Below are 17,340 nucleotides of genomic sequence, written 5' to 3'. Positions count from 1 at the left end.
TGCAAATCTTGTTTGGTCTGGGTCTGTGAACTTCACCGTGACTTTAACGATATAGCCTACACAGGGTTAAAACACAACTATTTCAAACGTCCCATCAGTTGAATTTGTTCCACGAAAATACTTTGAAATATCTTGAAAAATAGGGAAGTTTGCAATGCTCAGACAGCCATAGGCTCTAGTTTTATGGCATATGGAAAGTATGTAAGCAAAGGAGCCAACCTGCATCTTGTTGTACTACTTCTAATACATCAAACAAGACGTTGCATAGCCAAGTATTGTTTATTATTCAGGTAGAGACCGTCTTGCGTAATGCCAGCATATTGGAAGGCACAATGACTGTAAACCTGTTAATTGCAATAAATAAAGGCAGGTAAAATAAGAGAAACCAACATCATAACAATAGGCCTGCTGTTTAGAAAATACTAAACTGAAGAGATGTGGGGAAGTGTCAATGATCATTGTGCATAACGTGATGTCCATGGCTAAGGTATGACCACTCCAACGTAGCAGGTATTAGTAGCGCAAGTCCGATTAAAAGTGGTAGGCAGGAGCGCGGGTGGTAGGCAGGAGCGCGGCGAGAACCGTCACGCGAGTGGTGAGTGGTGGAGTGTGGCGGCAGAGAGCGCGGCGACTACAGAGAACTGGAAACTAGTGAATGGCAATCTGTCGGGGAAATTCAACAGACCGCTGTCACAGAGCGACACCGGATCCCTGCCTAAAACAAAGTGGCTCGTCTTCAAGTCTGGGACGGCTGACCAACTCCGAAAAGAGGACACACAAGTTGGCTCGGGCTAGCTGCTAATCACTTGTTACCGGCGCTTCGCTCCCAGTAACATGCCTGCCATCAAAAAGGAGAGACTGGATGGGGACGTATTGGCATTGGCTGCCTTCAACCAGTCCGAATACCTGGCCCCTTTAAATGACACCGCTATCACTGTGGTGACCCCGCACCCACCGCAGTACGACCATATTTTCGGACATCACCGCTTGTACTTGGGGCTTCACGACTCGGCACTGCATCACCAGCACCTTCACCATCACCCGGACGACTTAATGCTGGAGAGGTTTTCCTCCATCCCCGACTTTCAGCCGTTTTTTGAGAACGGGGAACCATGCATCGAGGTGGAGTGCGGGGAGAACAAGGCTTTACTATACATTAACAAACTGTGCCAAGGTAGTAAGGGACCCTCAATCAAATACCGGGGCGAGTGGCTCACCCCGAATGAGTTCCAGTTTGTCAGTGGAAGGGAAACCGCCAAAGATTGGAAACGAAGTATACGGCACAAAGGTAGGCAACATAAAACATTATGTATACCTTTTTTAAAAGTATGTTCATTTTGAGGAGGATACCAAATTTAAGGTTTTTGTCATTGTTTGGTGAGTGGAAATTCGGTTTCCCTGGTTTGGTTCTGCGTTTCGTAGTTAAAGGGTTACTCAGCAGTACACTAACTACAGCGCGTAAGAAGAGAGATGAGAAAAGGCACATACCCTCACTGTATCTTCACAGGCAGCGACCATTCGCAAAACGGGGCGTATAAGGAGTCGTGGACTAAGGTGAAAAACGTTCATATTTGGGTACAGAATTGTTTAAACATTATATGGCAGTTGATAGACGTTGCGGGTATCATTCCGTTGAGTATTGGGTATAACAGAAGGCTAAATGGGTGTTGACATGTCAAAAGACCAGAACGATGTTAGAGACAGGGAACGAAATTATTTGACTTGAAGTTGTAGATTATTCCTTACTCTTTTGGTTATTTTGGGTAGATTATGTTTGCGTTGCAACTATCCAAAATAATGATGTTATTGGCTGGCTACTATTTTGGTTTCAAAAGTTATACATTGGCTCAGACAAAACAAACGTACCAGAAGATGTTTATTAATTGATTTATTACTAGAACAATTGATATTATTGACTAACTTTGGGCCTATTTTAATAATTACGGGTTATTGCGCTGGCCGCGTGCGCACTTATTTTAGAACCAAGTTCTGTTGGGAGAGGGTGTTGCCCTCAGGCAAAACATGCTAGGCGGATAAAAGATAGTTTCATATCTGAAATTAGATACAATGACAATAGCCTACTGTCATGTATCTTAACACACGGGGCTCAACTAGAACTCATCGGTGAAACTAGGTCATTTAGTTTGAAAAACTGGCAATTCCAAATGTAATGTTTGTGTTTGAGTTATTATTCAACAATTATCCACGTTTTGTGTTGCACAAACTGTTTTATTGTTGTTTATGCGTAGACTGTTGACATATGTTCGCTAGACAAATATATTGTCCTATATAAGGCTCTTCAAGGTCCTGTCATTTGTAATCACCTCCATGTGTAGGTTATTACATGTCATTGATTTAAAGTTGCTGATATCAACGGGTCCTGTATAAGTATGGTTTATTTTTGTATTATAACTCGTTCTAACTCTCTCTCTCACTCTTTCTCTCTCTCAGGGAAAAGTTTAAAGACCCTTATGTCCAAAGGAATCTTACAGGTACATCCCCCAATCTGTGATTGCCCTGGGTGTCGAATTTCGTCTCCAGTGGTAAGATTATGGTTTCATCAGCATTTCAATTCTTACATCTGTTTTCCTTGCTTTATCATTGGTTTAAAACGGTATGTTGCATTGCTGATTCCAATTGTCTGTTGATGACGACTGGGCTAAAAGCTTGCTCTAAACTACATTTGACTTTTATTGAGACACAGAGTAAGCAGCATTGGTCTTAAGCAATCTGCCTTTTATGACAGAATTTATTCAGAATAATATTGGTCTATAATGCTCAATGCTTGGGTGATTACAGCTGTGAGTCTTTCTGGGTAAGAGCTTTGTACACCTGGATTGTACCATTTTAACACATTATTATTATTTTTTAATCCTTCAAGCTCTGTCAAATTGGTTGTTGATCATTTTCAAGTCTTGCCATAGATTCCCAAGCCGATTTAAGTCAAAACTGTAACTTGGACACTCAGGAACATTCAATGTCGTCTTAGTTCGCAACTTAGTTAGTGTATATTTGACCTTGTGTTTTAGGTTATTGTCCTGCTAAAAGGTGAATTTGTCTCCCAGTATCTGGTGGAAAGCAAAATGAACCAGGTTTATGCTCTAGGATTTTGCCTGTGGGAACTGTTCAATTTCTGTGAACCCAACTTTTAATCTCCATTGTGTAGAATTGCCTCTTAAAATATGTACAACTGCCTAGGTAAAAATTGTGTAATTTCCATCACTACTTTATTTCCCTCACACACACACTTAATTTTTCACACGCTCTATTCTGTTTCTTTTTATCCTAAAAAACTCCCTAGTCCTTGTCGATGACAAGCATATCCATAACATGATGCAGCCAACCCCATGCTTGAAAATATGAAGAGTGGTACTCAGTGATATGTAGTGTTGGATTGCCTCAAACATAATACTTTGCATTTAGGACATAAAGTTAATTTCTTTGCCACATTTTTAGCCGTTTTAATGTAGTGCCTTATTGCAAACAGGACGCATGTTTTGGAATATTTTTATTCTGTACAGGCTTCCTTTTTTTCACTCTATTTAGGTTAGTATTGTGGAGTAACTACAATGTTGTTGAGCTATCCTCAGTAATCTCCTATCACAGCCATTAAACTCTGTAACTGTTTTATTAAAATTACCATTGGTCTCATGGTGAAATCCCGGAGTGGTTTCCTTCCTCTCCGGCAACTGAGTTAGGAAGGACACCTGTCTCTTTGTAGTGAATCTGTGTTTGAAATGAACTGCACGACTGAGGGACATTACAGACAATTGTATGTGTGTATGTTCATATTTTAATACAATATTTCAGAAGAATTGTAATACAAAAAATGATTATATGTGTGTTTACGTTCAACTGGTAAAAGTTGATTGCGATATTATTAAGGGGGAAAAACACCATATGAGGGTATGGTGCTTGGCCTGAAGTTTTCGTTCTGTTGGTTGAGTATGCACTTCTTTATGTCATTATTCACAGATATATACACAACATTGAAATCAACACGGGCTCAACAGGAAGCCGAGATTGAATGGCACAATTCTAGTCCAAGTTAATAAGTAATATGAATGGGTGACTAGTCAGGCACGCTTTTGCTAGATTGATCTCATTCTCGTGGCTCTTCTGTCCATTGCTGATGTTCCTCTCCTAGCTGTTTCACTGGGCTGTGTTTTCCATGCTGTCCCCGTACATCTGAGCTAATGGCATTATGCCATGCAGGTTGTGAGGCGTCACAGGTGTGGTGTCTGCGCCAGTGTGCTGGCTTTGAGCGAGCACGTCGCTGGCTCACCGTTGCCGACTCGCCGACGCCGAATCTGTTCACACAGGTGCAGTGTGTGTGTGTTTTTTTTTATCACTACGGAGTGCATCTGTCATCGCTCCAAAGCTCTAATCTTGAGGGCGTAAGGGGCTTAGCGAGCTACTGAGCCTGGCTACTGCTGATTTTTGTTTGTGAGGCACGCAAGGCAAAAGCGGTTTAGATAAGCAGGAAGTGTTTGAGTGATACAGGTAAACTGGTGACGTTTTTTTCACAGCCAAGAATACAGATATACGCTACTACCACATAGGGTTCACGGAAAACAAAATTACAAATGGAATGCATTGACTAAAAAGAGAGTTCGGAGAGAATACATAAGTAAATTCGTTTTGGGGGGAATTTAACATAAAATGTCATACTGCAGCTGAACAGTGGCACAATAAATATTGTCGGGTTGTCTGCAAATTGTCTTTCTTAAAAAAAAATGTTTGTCAATTCTACTGACAGTAAATTAACAGTCATAGAGTGACATGACTCAAGTAACTTGCCAGGAATTGGCTTTCTGAGTCCTGACACAAAAGCCTATTGTAATCGTACTGTTTATAGCAGTGTGCACACCTCTTTGTTGTTCAGTGCCTGTTGTTTGCTTAGCCAGAAATGGCAGGCCTTTCTCTACAGACGTGCTTGTCTGATGGTTTGTGATGGTTGGTTATATTCTATCTATTGTTTATGAGCAGTGCGGGTTCCGGTGAATTGTTTTCACAAACCAAGGCTGGGATTTCAACAGATCTGAAATTACTGCTGAAAAACACATTGTAGGTTTACCTATATCTCACAAATGAACACCTTATCATCTTATTTATAGCATCCATGGCACAGCAGAAGGTAATAATACATTGTAGACAGCCTCCTGTTTGGCATTCAAGTAGCTGAAAGTGGCACAGGTTGAAAAAGCCATGATAATGTTGGATGGAGCTGTTGTGCTGAGTGTGTCCAAACCTATAGTTTTCCCCAGTTTCGCTCTCTCTCTCTCTCTCTCTCTCTCTCTCTCTCTCTCTCTCTCTCTCTCTCTCTCTCTCTCTCTCTCTCTCTCTCTCTCTCTCTCTCTCTCTCTCTCTCTCTCTCTCTCTCTCTCTCTCGGGAGGTAGAGCTAAAGAGGCTACCCTATAGTGAATAACAAACGCAAGCACACAGCACATAGCGTCGGCGGGTTCATGAGAGGTGTGGAGGAGAAGGGAAGGCTGCGGGGCTTGTCTCGCCTGTCTCCGCGTCTTCCTCCCCCGTGTCGCCCTCCGCCGAATGGTACAGACTAGCACTCTCTCGGTGATGAGAGTGTGGCAACGACCCAGCCGCCTGGCATAGAAAATGATCTCGCACACATGTGAGATGCGCGCACACACCACACTAATACAGAGCAACTGAACATATTCACACTGTAACAATTGAGCAATTTTGAGCCATTTTCATTGTTTTGTGTTATGCTCTACCATACTAGGCCTATAATAAAGTATACTGTTTTGTTAACAGTTACTGTCACCATTGAAACACTGTGTGTACTGTAGATGAGACAAAAGTGATGATGCCCGAGAAGCCGGTGTTTGGAGGATATATTGGCACGGGTGTTGTTCGTCGAGGTCCGGCAAAACCATGTCAATAAATCCTCCAAACACCGGCTTCGATGGCATTATCACTTTTATACAACGGGTTACCAACATACTCAAATAATGTTGGTATAAAATATATATTTTGATGAATTTATTCCTATTATTTCATCCTTCCACGAGATATAGTCCCGACACAAATCTGGGGTTGCTACCCAAGTTCTATCGGTTCGGTTGCTAGAGACGCGACCCAGTCTTTCAGTCTTTTTGTTCTGTATCTATGGATGTGACCCAGTGGTTCGTTGTAAATGTTCCATTGCCATACTGGCTGGCAACGTTAGTATCCCTTGCTTGCTAGCTAGACAACTACAGCTAACTTACAGTCATGTCAAAAAGTGCAACCAGAATAACAGCAAAGTAGCTGCACTTGCATTTGTTTAAGCTGTTTTCTAGAGACATTTATTTGGATACATCCATAACAATGAGCTAATGAGGTGCGATATAGCCTTGCATATAAAATGTGCTCACTTGTCAGGACACTGTTGTTCAGAGGAGCTAGCCAACAACACCGCTAACACAATCACTTCAAACTGACCTTTTTTTCAATTGACATTTCTTTGTATATGTCCATAAAAACGATGACAGTTGATTCATGATTCGGACTGTCTGAGAAACGCTGCCTGTCTGTCTGTCTCATCCTAACACGTTCATTACTATGGGACAGATGAAGATCCAATTTGAATATTGAAACAATGTTGCAAATGTCGGAGAGACAGACAGCAAAGTGTATATAAATCTCCGCTGTTGAAAACGAAATGTTAGTCTAAAAGAAATGTGAGATAATGTTTTGATGCTTTTTATAGTGGAGATCAAGTTTATAAATTGCTTGGCTGTGCTGATGAGACAGTGGATTGCGCAGTCAGATGGAACAGAGTAAATAGGCAGTATAACGTCATAGATTTAGCCAGCGGTAATTTATGGAAAAGACACAGGCTGGAATGCGGTTTTAACCAATCAGCATGCAAGATTAAACCCACCCATTGTATAATTGACAAATCTCTGATTTGTCTGCTTGTATTTGATATACTGAGGTTATACTGTTGAGGTAAGACATACATGAATAAAATAGAACATAAATAAAGCCTATGTTTTGCTTGTAGCTCCTGCGTTTAACTGCTCTGTAGAATTGTGCTCTTCATATACCCGGTGTGTGTGGTCGCTGTTTGAGAGAGGGTTAAGTGGTGTGTGTGTGTGCGTGTGTGTGCTCCAGGGAGAACCGGGCCTTCTGTGCTCTGTTATTCCAGCAGAACCTGCGGAGGCCAGGAGGAAAGTACACTCTCTACCTCCAGCTCGTAAAGAGCACCTCCAATCAGGGGCCTCCCCCTCTCCTGCATCCTGACCACAGAGCAAGAAAGAACAAAACACATGCACATATACGCACATATAAGCACGCACATACATACAGTGCTTTCAGAAAGTATTCAAACCCCTTGACTTATTCCACATTTTGTTGTGTTACAGCCATAATTCAAAATGGATTTAATTGATTGTTGTCTCTCACCCATCTACCCACAATACCCCCTAACGATAAAGTGAAAACTTGTTTTTGGGTAAGTCTCTAAATTTCCACACCTGAAATTAATTATTTTCGTATTAAAAATAAAATACAAAGGATAAGATTCACTGTCTTCTTGCCTTGTATTTTAGGTTATTGTACTGCTGAAAGGTGAATTCATCTCCCAGTGTCTGGTGGAAAGTAGACTGAACCAGGTTTTCCTGTGATTAGCTCCATTCGGTTTATTTTTTATCAAAAACAAAATCCCCAGTCCTTAACCATTACAAGCATACCCATAACATGATGCAGCCTCCACTATGCTTGAAAATATGTAGAGTGGTACTCAGTAATGTGTTGTATTGGATTTGCCCCAAACATAACACTTCATATTTAGGACCAAAGTGTAATCACTTTGCCACATTCTTTGCAGTATTCTTTTCAGTGCCTTGTTTTGGAAATATTTTATTCTGTACAGGCTTCCTTTTTTTCACTCTGTCAATTAGGCTAGTATTGTGGAGTAACTACAATGTCACCACAACTACAATGTCACCATTGGCCTCATGGTGAGGTTTCCTTCCTCTCCGACAACTGAGTTAGGACGGATGCCTGTATCTTTGTAGTGACTGGGTGTGTTAATACACCATCCACAGTGTAATTTATAACTTCACCATGCTCTAAGGGATAGTCCAATGTCTGCTTTTATTTGTATTTTTACACATCTACCAATAGGTGCCCTTCTTTGCGAGTTATTGGAAAACCTCCCTTGTGGTTGAATCTGTGTTTGAAATTCACTGATTCGACAGACCATACAGATAATTGTATGTGTGTGGTACAGAGATGAGGTAGTCATTCAAAAATAATGTTAAATACTGTGCTTTCATGCAAATTAATATGTGATTTGTTAAGAAAATGTTTACTCCTGAACTTATTTAGGCTTGCCATAACAAAGGGGTTGACTACTTATTGACTCTAGACATTTCAGATTTGTATTTCTAATTAATGAGTACAAATTTAGAAAAACATAATTCAATTTTGACATGATGGGGTATTGTGTGTAGGCCAGTGACAAAAACATCTAATTGTAATCAATTATAAACTCAGGCTGTAACACAACAAAATGTGGGAAAGTATGTGAATATGCACAGATGCACACACTTGCACACACAAACGCTAGCACACACACACACGCACACGTAAACACACAACCACGTAAACATACGCAGATCCATGTTAGGGGGCTGTGGGGAGATTACTCTTTGTTGTTATTATTACACAGCCCTGCCTCCAACAACAGTCATTCTAGGGTGGTTGAAACTCAAAGAGCCATAGGTTCCCATTTCAAAATCTGATTTTCTGTGTGATTTCTGTTCATATTTCAATGTATTGCACATAGTAACCAAATCAAATCAAATTTTATCGGTCACATACACATGGTTATCAGACGTTAATGCGAGTGTAGCGAAATGCTTGTAACCCAGTGTGACACTGCCAAGGCGTAGCAGTAGACATTCATTTGATATATGGACTAGAGTCAGTAGTTATTAGGGAGTGATCCATATTAGTGTGTTTCTTATATATAAGACAGGAAGAACATAAAGTTACCAGTACAATACCAATATAAATTTCTGTAGATATTGTACGAAGCACGGCGATGTTCACTTGCAAAACGTTCTCGAACGTTGCAGATAGAAATTCCGTGAAGAGAGTCGGCGTGATTCCTTATTCTACGTCGGAGAGGCATGTTTGTTCTACATAGCATATTTATATTTGAACGTTTCAAAACGTTGCATCCTGCTGAACGCACCCTTGGTTATTGCTTTGATATGGCCATTTGTTGGGGACTTTCTATTGGCTGAGTGCCACTATGATGCTGGGGATAAGCAGGGCTGACACCTCTGTGTCCCTGAACAGCTCACTCCCTGCAGGGGGTTGGAGTGTGTGTGTGTGTGTGCGCGCATGCATTTGCACAAATGTGTGTATGTATTTGCGTGAGTGTGTTTGTGCTGTATGTGTGCAGTGTGTGTGTGCAGTGTGTTTGGGTCTCTGTGTGTGTCCCACATGGCAGTAAGGCTATGCTACCATGGCAACCACAGTATCCATCTTTAGGGAAGGAGCGATGCATGGTTCAGGACTCTAGTGTGTTTCTTAGTCAATTGGCCAAATTAGAGAATAACCGAGTCTCTAATGATTTGCTTATTCCCTAGGGGCCTTGCATTTTGGGTAGCCTTAGTGTTAGCAATCAATACTAAAAGTGCAACTTATTGGCAGGCTTACAAGTACTGTAACACACTCCCTCCCTCTGTCTCACACACACACACACACACACACACACACACACACACACACACACACACACACACACACACACACACACACACACACACACACACACACACACACACACACACACACACACACACACACACACACACACACACACACACACACACACACACACACACACACACACACACACACACACACACACACACACACTCAACATAGCCACTTTATAAATCTATGAATAATTCTGTCTGCAATGATCCATTACGCCAGTGAATTAGCCATTAGCAAGTGAATTAGCCATTAGCCTGTGTTAGCCTGCACTATCAGTAAGAGGCTAGATGACAGGACCAGAGATTGACAGTGAGAGTGAAGTGTCTGGCCTCGATCAGAGCCCCTATATACCTTGCCTTTCTCCTGTCTTGTCTGTGTGTGTGCATGTGTGTGAGTTTTTCAGTGGGACTGATGGAGTTAGCTAAATAAGGTGGACTGCTTGTCTCTCAGTTGTTTGCAGTTGATGATGACAAAGCCAGCAGAGATATTTATGGAACTTCTCTCTCCTCCCAGTATGTGTACAGACGTCTGACCTCATATGATGGCATAGTGGTTGAGTGTTCTCTTCCTCTCTCTGTGGGGCCTCTTCACTGACGCCACACTCTTAGAAAAAAGGGTTTCAAAAGGGTTCTTCGGCTGTCCCCATAGGAGAACACTTTTTGGTTCCAGGTAGAACTCTTTTTGGTTCCATGTAGAACCGCCTGGGGAAGGGTTCTACATGGAACCCAATAGGGTTCTACCTGGAACCATAAAGGGTTCATCAAATGTTTCTCTTATGGGAACAGCCGAAGAACCCTTTTAGGTTCTAGATAGCACCTTGTTTTCCAAGAGTGTCGTCACTCAACTCAGTGTTTCACACATGCTACAGTATGCAGAGTAGTGTCATTGAATGAAAGATATATGCTATAATGCTATAAATACAGGTTTGCATACATTTGTTTTGATACAAAAATACAGACATTGGGGCGGATATGAAGCATTCTCAGACATATATTTTTGTTTTATTCTGCAAAACTCAACCTTGCTGCACTCGGCTTTCTCTCTACCTCTCTTAGACACCCCCTCCCTGCCTCTCTCTCTCCCTATGATTTTGTCTGGCGAAAGAATGGCAGAGTGGTTACCTGGCTGAAGTTCTCGCACGGCTGCCTTGGCGGGCCTATCCAAACACAAGAGAGAGGCGCTGGCACACCTGGCTGCACCGCCACTAACCTCCCACCACCGCCCCTTCTTCCCCTCGCTGCCTCTCGCCCTCCTAAAACCCCTTCCCTCCCTCCCACTCGTCCCTCGTCCTGCTCCACTGGGCCGCAACCGCCCGTTCAGCTCAGCGTGTGAGGGCCGAGGGGTGGGGGCAGAGAGAGGAAAGGGATGATGGTGTGTGTGTGAGTGAGGTGACGGGGGATGGGGTGTTTGGTTGCATGCCTGTCCCTCCCACAGTGCTTTCTTCCCCCAAAAAATATTATTCTGGCCATGAAAAAACCCAAGTGTTGCCTTGCCACTACGTACCCCCCTCCACAAACACACGCTTTTATCACACAGTCTTTTCCACTATTAAATATAGTCCGCGACGAAGCATTTATAAATGTGCCGTATGTACAATATGGTGAAAAGGAGGTTGTATGATTTGTGGGAGGGGTTGTATGATTTGTGGGAGGGGTTGTATGATTTGAAATCCCTCCCTCATAGTGTGTCTCTAATGTAGCTTCTAAAGTCTGTAACGTACCTTCAGAATTGTAGCTTACTTCAGTGAGTGGATGAGTAAGACAGAGTAGAGGTCAACATAAACAGAAAAAGGAGTTAAGTGCACACAAACACATTTGTTTGGCAAATTTTTTCACTGAACCTATGTGAGCGTGGCAATGACTGCCCTTTCCTCCTTCCCCTCCTCTCTCTCACTTTCTCTCTCGCTCTCTCGTTCTCTCTCCCTCAACCCCATGTCATCTCCTAACCACCCCTCCCCCTCTGCCAGTCCTTCCTCCAAGTCCCCCTGCCTCCGCACACACACACACACACACACACACACACACACACACACACACACACACACACACACACACACACACACACACACACACACACACACACACACACACGCTGAGAGGTAACGGCAGACAGGCGCGTGACTCATTAGGCATTCATCCCCCAGGGAGAACGCTGGGGGGGCGCGTGCGAGAGAGAGAGAGAGAGAGAGAGAGAGAGAGAGAGAGACCGCTGCAGCTGCAGGAATGTCGCGGGCGGCTACCACTGTGTGTGTGTGTGTGTGTGTGTGTGTGTGTGTGTGTGTGTGTGTGTGTGTGTGTGTGTGTGTGTGTGTGTGTGTGTGTGTGTGTGTGTGTGTGTGTGTGTGTGTGTGTGTGTGTGTGTGTGTGTGTGTGCGTGCGTGCATGCTGGTTTGAGCCAGTGGCAGGGCACAGCACCTTTTAGGAAATAAGGCAGGGAGAAAAAAAATCATTAATACCCTTTTCCACAGAGTCTTCATTTAGGGTCTGGAATTAGCTTAGTAAAAAAATACAACATTACTGTTTGCCCACATTGTTTGGCATTAAATATAGGCTAGGGTTTTGATGAAACAACAACAATAACAACAGGATCTTTCTGTAGTTTTAGAACAGTTATTCTCTCCTTTTATGAATGTATACAGCCTATGTTGCTAAAGAGACTGGTGTGTGTGTGTGTGTGTGTGTGTGTGTGTGTGTGTGTGTGTGTGTGTGTGTGTGTGTGTGTGTGTGTGTGTGTGTGTGTGTGTGTGTGTGTGTGTGTGTGTGCGGCGGTGGATAGCCAACGCCAGCATGCAGTTAAACACACACTGGTCAGATAAGTGGTTTTCGTGAAATTACAAAAGCTTTTTGGGACGAATTCCAGCCACAGTTCTTGTATATGATACTCCTACTTTGTTGAAGTCTAAACCTGTGTGTTTGTGGGTGCGTGTGTCTGTCTGTCGGTGTGCACGTGAATGTGTGTGTGTGTGTGTTGTTTATGTGTGATGTGAAATACAGATTTCTTGGCTGGAGGACTTGGACCGTCAGACAGAATGTGTAGGAGGGGATATTCATAGAGGTGCTTTTAGTGTATTGTTTATGAAATACTTGTTTCCATGGCCGACAGAGGGTTGACCACACAGTAAGGCCGCCTTGAGTGTGTGCGTGTCCTTAAAATAAATACAAATGTAGTTGTTTCAACTAATTATTCCAGAGCCTTTTTTTGTTTGTTTACTAAAGTTTTCAGTCCAAGTGAAACTCGAACTAAAACAAATTAGTTGGCACAAAATGAGCTCCAACTTGAAAAAACGAGGCAATAATTCAGTCAGCTTAAAAAGATTTTTCTCAACTTGTTTTTTGTGTTTTTCTCAACTTGTCTCATATGTTTATTCACTAGGAATTATTATCTGGGCATCTTACTAAAAAACGTCAGTGGAACTAGTTACACACAGTGCTTTTAACATACAATGTTTTCAATTTACATACTGTATTTGACGCACATGATTACATTGTGCATTTTCAGTTGTACAGTAATTATTACTCAACATGTTCTCACCTGGGAGTTGAACTCACGGCATTCCGATCTTCCTGCTACGCCACCATGTCTGGTGAACATATGAGACAACGTGAGCAAACACAATTTTAAGTTGACTGAATTTTGAAAGTTGGAGCTAAGTTTGGGCCAACACTTTTTTTAGGTAACACTTTGACTGAAAAGTTGAGTAAGCAAAAAGTCTGTGGAACCAGTTACATATGAATAATAATTACTTGAAACAATTAGCTTTTTTTTACAGTGTGTTTGTGTGTGTGTGTGTGTTTACATATATGTTTATACATGTGTGTATTCACTACCACTTCTCCTGTTGATGTGTGCGTTTTAGTGCGTGTTTATTATGATTGTGTCTTTTTTTTTACACTCCTACGTGGACTGCCAGGGGTGTGTTTTGTTTCATGTTTTGTTTTAGAGGGCCCTCCTCCGCGATGCGGAAGTGTTGCCGGAAACAGTGGGAGCCCACCCCCAGTTATGCGTCAGTGCTGCTAAAGAAAGGATAGGGGGTTTCCATGGCGGTATGTCAGGGCCACGTGGGTGGTTGTCTACACACGAAGCCACAATCTCTGTGCTTCTTCCTAGGCAGAATATTCCAGTAGACCAGCACACAATGTCTGCTAAGTAAAACCCCTCTTTACATGCAGGAACAGGTGTGGTATGTGTGTCCATGAACAGGTGTGTGTGTATGTGTGAGAGAGCGTGTGTGAGTTCACACGACAGGTGTTGTGTGTATATGCGTGTGTGCGTATATGACAGGTGTGTGTCTGTCTTATAGTGAGAGAAATCCAGAGAGAGAGAGAGAGCATACTCCATACCTCTAGTCCAAGTAGCTAAGTCAGAGGAAGTCGAGCGGGAATAGAAGAAAACTCCTCCACTGTCCTCGCGCAGTTGAGAAGTACAGAGGTACTGCTCTTCACAGATCTGCCTGTGGAAAGAAGAAAGGAAAAATACTCTTTCGGTAAGACAGAAAAAATAGTTTTTTTTGTTGTTGCAGAACTATGTGGCCGTGCTCATCCTGAGGGATGTTTTCATCTTTATCCTCCCTTTTCCCCCCTCACTCGTTTTAATGTCTGCCACTTGAGAGCCTCCAGAGGGGCTGCACCTGTTTGCCTCTTGGCGAGGCGCCCCTCTGCCCCAGCCTGCCACTCATGTCTTCGCCCCTTGTGGGATGGAGGGAGAGGGGGGGTTGCATGTGGTGGAAGGGATAGCTGGAGGGCTCGGAGGCGCCCGGGAGAGTAGAGTGGAGATGTAGGAACTGAGAGAGTGAAAAGAGCGACAGAGGGATGGAGAGAGAGGGTGGGGATAGAGAGAGCTAGAATGTTTCAAAGCTATGTCCACTCTCTCTGTGTTTATCTGTATTGCCTTTTGTCCTTTCACTAAAATTCAATTATCTCTTTCTTTCCTCCTATTCTGTTTCTCTCCCCCCCTTTCCTCCCATTCTGCCCCTCTCTCTTTCTCTACCCCCCATATCCCCCCCATATTTATCTCTATAGAGCCATGTTAATCTGCAGTGACCTCTTCAGGTCACATTAAAGGTCACCCAGCTTCACTCCCAGAACCCCTCAGGGCCGCACTCCTTCTTTCCTTTCGCTCCGCTCATTAGAGCTTTGTGGCCCAAAAGCGCTGACCACGCCAAGCATAATCATTTCCTGTTCTCCCTTTGCATGACCCACATATCACTTAGGACTCTGGCTATTGTAAACAATGGTTGGTTAGGCAATCCCCCTATTATGGTTTCTGTGGTAAATTTGATAAGTATGTCTGCATTGGGGTATAATGTAAGTTGAAACATATTCTGTGTCATTACTCGCATCTATAGTTACAAGAAATATCATATAGTAGGCCTATATACGTGTCAGCGGTGTCTCAGCCAGAACATGAAGCCTATTCTTCAGGAAAAGCATGTGATTTTGGAGAGTAGTTTTTCCCTTGTTTCCTGTATGTGGTCTATCCTACTTTTAGTCAGTTGAGCACATTTCAGTGGGCTTGTGCACCAGTAATGACTTGCTTTTTCAAGCATATTGCGAGGACCGTTGATCACACGTGTCAGGTTTCCCATTTCAAATACCAAAAGATAGTTTTGGGGTGGAGTTTTCCTTTAAAACAGTACATTTATCGCCCCCCCCCCCCATCCCCCTTGAAAAGTAAATACTCATTGACACCCATATTAGATAGCAATAAATTACTTTCTTATCCTTTGATATCATCTTACTTTAATCAGTCTAATCGTGGTGTCTTTTTTAAGGTGTTCATTTTTCTTTGGTAGTTTTGTTTCATGAATAGCCTCCATATTTGTACTTAATAACAACAATGATAATTTTGGAATAAGTTATTAGAATATTCCGGTAATACAAATGACCAATAAAGCTGTTATGTTCAGCTTTGGAGCTTGAGCCCATGTGGTACTTTCTGCGTTCTTAGTATTGCCTCTGAATAATGCTAGATACTGTTTAGAAAATTGTATGTATTCTAGAACGAATTAATCTCACATAATGATCACTCCTAGTATAAATGTATGCTATTGCGCCCGTGACAGCAGCAGCATTGATTTCTGTGTATGACTGATGGGGAATATTATGGTGTCCGCTGCACACCAAGTCAGGTGTTTAGTGGAGGAGTGCTTCGAACGCTAGCTACTAGCATCTTAGCACGTGCTTATTGTTAGCATATTAAGCACGTGCTTAGTGTTAGCATGCTAGCATGTGGTTAGTGTTAGCATGTTTATCACATGCTTAATGTTAGCATGTTAGCACGTGCATGCTGTTAGCATCAAACTGGAAACCGCATCTCTAAGAGCACCTTTTTCCCGTAGAACCGCGGGCGTTTGGCAGAGAAGCGCACCATCCCCCTGCCCCCCAACCGTGTGCCCAAGAGGGAGCTCTCCTCCGTCTTTAGCAGTGACGACAGCGAGGGCAGCGACCGCGCCAGCGGAGACCATGCCCACATCAAGCAGGAGGATGAGCTGCATTACAGTATCATGAGAAAGAGGTATGGTCTGGAAGAACTCCTGTGTCTGAATGATATTGGGATATACAAATAACTCATCACCTATGATCTGTCCATACCCATTCCCAACCTGTCTCAATTCATTGCTTTAAGCTTGGTGCTTACAGGAAGTGTTGTGTTGACATGTAAGTGTTTTCTTGCTTATCTTCCTTGCTCAGTCTACAGTGCAACGTTTGAGTCACTGAAACACTTCCCACCGCTGTGCAGTATTTTGGTCTTCATCGAGTTGAATATGCGTAATAACCCTTTATAATACCAATAATGCTCTAAAGTACAGGATAAAGTGAGTGCAATAAAATAACTAACGTTCTCCTAAATTTGAGCTGTACCCCCTTTTGCCCTCAGAACAGCCTCAATTCGTCGGGTCATGATGGACTCAAGGTGTGGAAAGCGTTCCACAGGTGTTCCTAATGTTTTGTACACTCAGTGCATACAAATAGCCTTCATGATAAGCCCAAACCCCAGAAATAACTAAATAACCAGCCCCTTCTGATGGTGGATGGAGATGGTGCGGTCTTTTATATGACAACGCTTAGAGTAAAAGAGGGCTTGAAGAAAGGAAAATACAGCATTGAGACAGGAACGAGGTCTGATGCATTAGCTGACGCTTATGAGAGCATGATGTTGCTTTGCTGCTTCTGCTGTTGTCAGTATTGTCCAAATACAGTATGAGAAATATACTTATATCAAGCTGTCTCTTCTAGCACTTCCTGTCCTGAAAATCTCAAAGACTGAATACCTTTGCCATAAACTGTGTTTCAGACATCAGTACCACAGGAGCTTCAGATAATAGTCAGAAAGTCATCTCAAACAGACGTTATGGGTAGTTTCACCTCAGTGGGGATTTTTCCTGGTTTCAAAGCTGTACATCACTCTCTTTTCAACTCATGCCATGACCGGGTAGAAAATGAGCAAGATAATCCAGTCTGTTACAGTACGCCAGTTGTGCTGTTGCACTAGTTTCTCAGCATTTGGAATAATCTCAATAATCTCATACATAATAAGGAAAGAAAAGTCACAGCTATTCTTTTTTTTAATCCTTTATTTTATGTTTAATTTCATAA

General features: G+C 42.7%; 1 protein-coding gene across 4 annotated transcripts in view; it reads left to right on the top strand.

Annotated features, from left to right (window-relative positions):
• The first annotated feature begins 385 nt into the window (after positions 1-385).
• LOC118361078 (sterile alpha motif domain-containing protein 11) overlaps positions 386-17,340 on the top strand; it is an 88,569-nt gene continuing 71,614 nt past the window's right edge. Inside the window, exons 1-3 of one of the 4 annotated variants that reach the window (XM_052482843.1) lie at positions 386-1,288; positions 2,452-2,543; positions 16,083-16,258. In XM_052482843.1, coding sequence (XP_052338803.1) covers positions 835-1,288; positions 2,452-2,543; positions 16,083-16,258 — 722 coding nt within the window. In that variant the 5' untranslated portion in view covers positions 386-834. Of the gene's footprint in view, positions 1,289-1,476; positions 1,555-2,451; positions 2,544-16,082; positions 16,259-17,340 lie in introns of those variants that run through there. The other 3 variants (XM_052482842.1, XM_035740826.2, XM_052482844.1) reach the window with 3 other exon arrangements.

This window comes from Oncorhynchus keta, chromosome 28 (assembly GCF_023373465.1).
Source record: "Oncorhynchus keta strain PuntledgeMale-10-30-2019 chromosome 28, Oket_V2, whole genome shotgun sequence".
Lineage (NCBI taxonomy): Eukaryota > Metazoa > Chordata > Actinopteri > Salmoniformes > Salmonidae > Oncorhynchus > Oncorhynchus keta.
This window is presented reverse-complemented; position numbering and strand designations above follow the sequence as displayed.